The sequence below is a fragment of the Seriola dumerili genome, unplaced genomic scaffold, assembly GCF_002260705.1.
Source record: "Seriola dumerili isolate Sdu_G_001 unplaced genomic scaffold, Sdu_1.0 BDQW01001125.1, whole genome shotgun sequence".
NCBI lineage: Eukaryota > Metazoa > Chordata > Actinopteri > Carangiformes > Carangidae > Seriola > Seriola dumerili.
In genome coordinates, this window is record NW_019175380.1 from 651,371 (window position 1) to 657,370 (window position 6,000).

The following is a 6,000-nucleotide window of genomic DNA, read 5'->3' on the forward strand; positions in this document are numbered from 1 at the left end:
GTCACTTCTGGTAAAGATTCATTGACCTTTGTGGTATGTTTAGATTTGACTTATTAATTCACTGTATAGTTGGGATTCTGACATAAAAGATAGTATAATGTTTGTCCACATATGTTGTCAGGACTATATGGAGAATACTGTGGAAAACAAGATCAAACTGAATTGGAAGATACAAGCTAAAAAACAACAGACCACCCCCCCTCAGCTCCACAGCCCCCCCTCTTTCAGAGGTGACATCATCACCTCCTCATTATAGGAACCTTAACAGGCCAGATAGACCAATGGAGAAATGCCAGTTTTAGTTCTTCAGATCATCCCGGGGCTCTGAAGAACTATTTGTGAATAATTGGTTGATATTGTAAATTTACATCTGAATATATTAAATAAAAGTGTTATAAAGTCAATAGTGGTGTGTATGTTATTTGTAATTAAGTTTCCAACCCCACTTTAGTTGAAAGACTACATACAGAGACTTAACAGTTTAATTTGCATTTCTTCAGTATATTTTATGAGAAATGTAAGAAAATTGATCTGAATCATTAAATAGTGTATTTAGATTGTGCTTCTACAGGTTTTAAAATTACTTTACACTTAAAGATTCAATGTTAACACAAATAATGCAAGTTTACAATATTAAGCATGTGTTAATATTTAATTGATTGACACATTGTGATGAAATCATTGTGAAGAATCCGAGAGAGTAAGAGTTCGTAGACATTAAAATGACTGATCAGATGATCAGTGTTCCCCAGACAAAGTAGTGTTGAATAAACTGTAAACTCACCAAGTCAGAAAGGATGCTGGTGAACTCCCAGGTCTCCTCGACATTCTCCTCCTCTGCAGATGCTCAACCTGACATGAGGTGTGTGGTACGACATGTGCCTGCAGCTTTATGTTAGGTCTGTTTCTGCTTTGAACTCTTTCAAACTTTTGTGTACAACGTTACAAGCTGAGCAGCTGCTGCTTCATACAACAGCAGACAGCTTGTCCTCTGTCCATAACAACAGTGTGATGCACATTTAAGTGTCTTGAAACTCACACTGCACCTTCCTACACTCTGACTGTTCATCAGTGCTGGAGCTGGGACTGCTCAGCTTCTTCCTGTTTCCTGTTGAACTCTCTCCCAGAGGAACAGGTGAACAGAGGAGCGACAGTGACACCTGCTGGTTAAACTGGAGACACAAACATACAAACCATTCGATTACCATACAATTCAGTTTGACAGAAACGGTACATATGATGTGACGTCACATAAAGACTTCATCCATCTTGTATAGTACCACGCACAGCAGCATTTTTACCATGTGTAGCGTCACAGAGGCTCCCAGAATGCACTGCATGGACATTTTACTTCATAAATTCATTCTGGTTAATGAATCCATTCATGTTTTAAGACTTACTGTCCAGTATAAAGATGTTCTGATTTTTCATCATCATCATAATCACCATCAGGAGGCGTCTGATTGGTCCGAGACTCAGACTGATTCTGCAGCAGGACGAGTCCAAACACAAAGAACCATCTTCAGAGACCAGAAGAACCAGGAGTCCTGCAGCAGACGGTCTGGCCCCCACAGAGTCCTGATCATCATGGAATCAGTCTGAGATCACATGAAGAGACAGAACAACTGTGGCCGGTTCTCCAAGATGCTGGAACAACCAGCCTGACAAGAACCTGAAGAACTGACCAGGTGTACCGAGGAGAACCGGTGCTGTAGCGATGATTAACGGCTTTATTTTAGAAGCAATGTCACTTAAATTTCAGTACCTAGATCTTTTGCACAGAACTGTATATTAAGTACTCTGAAAAATAATTTGGCTGATTTGTCTTTTCAACATCAACAAGAGTTCAATAACCTTCCGTCACATTGTTGAAATTACATCCACTCCCTCTCCTGTGAAATCAACTCTCACACAAACCACAATCATCTCGTACATCCAGGCTCTCCTCTTTCAATGTCAAAACAACCTTCAAGTGTCAAACTCTGAATGCACATCGTTAAAGCAGCAATACGATATAAAACCAATATTTACGATATAAAACCAGCTGGAACCAGAGTGTTTGCATAATCAATTAATCAGATATCAAAATAGCAGTTGACTCATTGTTCCAACTCAATGCGATCTGCTAGAATTTGTGACAAAAGGTGGAAAAAAAACTGCAGCTCAGGTTGTAAAACTGATGTGACTGTTGAAATGTTTTTAACAGAAACACCATTTTATTCTGAAAGTCCAACAGTTTCTACATGAACAATAAAATACAACACTATGTCAACATCTGGCTGTGTGTGTGTGTGTGTGTGTGTCAGTAACATGTCCAGTACAGTGTAGTACAGTAATAGTATACAGTGTCCCACAGTTTTACTTCATAGAGTAAATACGAACGATGGAGACGAAATAAAAACAAAATAAAAACAAGGCAGAAGTGTTCAGTACATTCAACACAGCAGGTAACAGTCAGTGTCTTTCTGCCTGTCTGTGTTACAGCTGTGGTCTCAATCCAGGTGTGTTTAACGACCAATCACCAAGCTGGTCCAATCAGATCCACTTCTGTTCCTCCCTGACCAATGAGATCGCTGGTCTTGTTTTCATTAGAGCTCGTCCTGCAGAGAGAGAGAGAGAGAAACACAGACGTCAGACTCGTGTTCATCAGGTAGCTCGAGTTTAAATTTTAATGTAAACAGATATTTACCTTTGGTGTGCTGTGTAACCGTGGCAACAGCTGTTGTAATCGCTGTCTGATGGTGTCAGCGATCACGTTAGCGTCCCGGCTGTTGATGTGTTCCCCGCTGTGTTCATGCTGTCAACACACACACACACACACACACACACACACACACACACACACACACACACAAACAAACCTGATCACCTGTGGCAACGCTTTGTCACGTATGTTGTTGATTAAACTTATTGTTTGTCATTTCACATTAAAAGTATTCAACAGGCGAAAACACGGGGGGCTTTTATTGTGAAGCATGCAGTGTATTTGTCGGAGGTTAGCACAGACCACTGATGCAATGAAACTGAGTCATAACTCAGTCAAATGTAAAAACATAGACATGAAACGCACATTTTTAGATTCAGTGTGACTCACACTTCCTGAGAATGAAATTATTTCTTTTGTCCATCATGAATAAATGTCCATAAACCCACATCAAATGTAGTAAAACATGTTTAAGATTCAAGTTGATCTTGTTAAGAGTTTGATTCTGTGTTTGATACTGTTTCATATCTGAAAGTGTGTGTGTGTGTGTGTGTGTGTGTGTGTGTGTGTGTGTGTGTGTGTGTGTGTGTGTGTGTGTGTGCTCACCCTCCTTGATCCCCTGTATGGGTAAAATCTGACGGTTGGGTAGGCGGTGATTCCGGCTGATTGACAGGTCTGATAATGAGCCTGACAGTCCACCTTCCCTGCCCGGACCTCCCCTTTAAGAATCTGTCAATCAAACCGAAGAACATCCTCATAAAGAGTCTGAACCACAGAGAGAATTTCTCTTTTGACAACATGTCAGTTTATGTTTCATGTCACGGCGAGTTCCAGCTGGAAGAGTCTGACTTTGACTGACAGGAACCACAGAATAAACGATACTGGACCAAAAGGTTTATTCATAAAAAAGAAGAAGGTCTCTCACCCGAGCCAGGACCTCAAACTCTGGGGCGAAGTGTTGACAGGGTCCACACCAGGGGGCGTAAAAATCCAGAACCCAGTGGTCCTGACCCGACAGAACCAGAGACCTGAAGGAGTCTGGAGTCAGGTCCACCGACACCCTGGGTAAAGAACTGCACACACAACATGTCAACACAACTAGATACCTAAAGAACAAGGGAGGGAGGGACGAAAGAAAGAAAGAAAGAAAGAAAGAAAGAAAGAAAGAAAGAAAGAAAGAAAGAAAGAAAGAAAGAAAGAGTGTCTCACCTCAGTGCCCATGTTCTCAGTGAATGAGCGTCTCTGTGCCAACCATTATAACTCCTGCAGAGACACACGGATCAATAAAAAAGATCAGGATCAATAATCAAACTGAACAGGACAGCAACACATTCCGGCAACCTTCATCAATAATGTCGACACTCTCATTCAGACGGATCTGTTTATGGCGGGAACAGACGAGGACCCAACAATGACCCCTGAGGAACTCCTCAGTTCATCAGTGACCGTGTCGGAGACGAGTTTCCCAACACGTCACCATGTGTGTAGTATGTAAACCGACTTCTGTGTGGTACATACGTGAAGCGATCTGGCTGCCGGGCGTTGCCAGGATACAGCCGGACTTCGGGGTACGCCCTCACACCTTGAGTCTGACAGAACGACTGAAACCTCTGACAGTCGACTGAACCAACCAGGATCTGACCCAACAGCATCTAGATGGTGAGAGAGACGGAGAGACACACACACACACACACACACACACACACACACACACACACACACACGGATTAGACTGGACACACACTCTATTGATCACCACCTGTCTGCTCCTCAGACTGTTTCCTCTCCCTCCCCCCTGACCTCCTGTGTTAGCTCCTCTCTGCGTGCCACACCTTTGCTAACTGGGTGTTATCTGGTGTGTGTGTGTGTATGTGTGTGTGTGTGTGTGTGTGTGTGTGTGTGTGTGTGATGTGTCGTTGTACCCTGGCCATACGTCTCCATTCGGGCATCAGAGCCTGACAGGGACCACACCACGGAGCGTAGAAATCCACTGCCCAGATCTGCCCTTCAGCTCGACCTGCAACCAGGAGAGGAGAGGAGGAGACAAGGAAAGGAGAGTAGAGGAGGAGACAGGGAAAGGAGAGGAGAGGAGAGGAGGAAACAAGAGAGAGGAGATTTTAACTCATTAACTGGGACCTCATCTGAAGCAGCTCTAATTTAAACTCTGAACATCGTCTCTCCCTTCCTGTTTCTGAACTTACAACTGTGTTTTCAACAGGGTGTGAAAATAAGAAACAATAAGGGGAAGATGTTTTACCGACTGAAGTCGAGCTTTAAAGATATTAGAACTTATTCTGGTTATAACTGTAGCTTCAGTAAAATATCCTCTAACTGTTTCTAACTAGTTTCTCTTAAATACATACAGAGTGATAACAGAGCTGTTTGGTCAAGAGCTACACAGCTTTGTGCAAACTGATGTATTTATACATTTAAGTTAAAGTGTGTGTTTGTGTCCAGTTAGCACCGGGACTTCCTGGTTTTACCTTTAACTCTCTCGGCAAAGCTGGACGGATCCAGGACCACCACAGACGGATTGACCAGATCCTGCAGAGACAGAAAGAAGCTCTTTGTGAACCTCCCTAACTTTTCTTTTCTTTTTTTTTTATTTCAATCTGTATTTTGAGCAGGAGTGATGACTTTCAGCCAGAAACCGTCTTCACTGGACGATGATCACAACCATCTTTGATAGAAACCACTCTTTGTTACCTGATCACTTTCATTTTCTAGGAACAGTGTGTATCATGTATATCAGGATGTACTTGGTGTGACGTGGTACCTGGATGAACTCCAGGATGCCGTCTGCTGAATGTTGTCCTTCGTATTCATGAACAGAGGAGCCGTTGAAGATCACTGTGGTGGGGTACGCCTGGATGTTATACTGAGACACAGAAGAAGGAGTTATCCACCTGTCTCCACCTCATAATGAAATGGTACGGTCCGGGGATGTCTGCGCTTACCATGGAGCAGAGGTTGTGGTGGATGGTACAGTCCAGAGTGCCAAACTTCATCTGTCCAGCCAACTGAATGGAAGCTTTTCTCAGTTCAGGCAGTAACGCTCTGCACGGAGGACACCACTGCACACACACACAAACATTTATCGATTCAATATTCATTTATTAAAGTTCTTTAACACAAACCTGAAGCTTGTGGACACGTTTAGTATCAAGCTCCTTGATTTTCAGCTCTGGCAGAGGAGTTTGTTTCCTGAAGTCCCCGTGGCTTTTTAAAATCTAAAAATTAAAACTGTAGAAATCAGCGATGAATCTATTTCCAGACGGGATAAAAACAGCTGTGCT

General features: G+C 42.7%; 1 protein-coding gene across 3 annotated transcripts in view; it reads right to left on the reverse strand.

The window, feature by feature from the left end:
- Window positions 1-2,228: 2,228 nt before the first annotated feature.
- The window catches only part of dnajc10 (DnaJ heat shock protein family (Hsp40) member C10), a 12,518-nt gene continuing 8,746 nt past the window's right edge, over window positions 2,229-6,000 (reverse strand). For all 3 annotated transcript variants that reach the window (XM_022767290.1, XM_022767291.1, XM_022767292.1), the window contains exons 16-25: window positions 5,662-5,778; window positions 5,481-5,582; window positions 5,188-5,248; window positions 4,627-4,721; window positions 4,223-4,356; window positions 3,914-3,967; window positions 3,630-3,777; window positions 3,311-3,433; window positions 2,690-2,797; window positions 2,229-2,600 (exon numbers count right to left, since the gene is read on the reverse strand). In XM_022767290.1, the coding sequence (XP_022623011.1) occupies window positions 2,589-2,600; window positions 2,690-2,797; window positions 3,311-3,433; window positions 3,630-3,777; window positions 3,914-3,967; window positions 4,223-4,356; window positions 4,627-4,721; window positions 5,188-5,248; window positions 5,481-5,582; window positions 5,662-5,778 (954 nt within the window). In that variant the 3' untranslated portion in view covers window positions 2,229-2,588. The remainder of the gene's footprint in view (window positions 2,601-2,689; window positions 2,798-3,310; window positions 3,434-3,629; window positions 3,778-3,913; window positions 3,968-4,222; window positions 4,357-4,626; window positions 4,722-5,187; window positions 5,249-5,480; window positions 5,583-5,661; window positions 5,779-6,000) is intronic.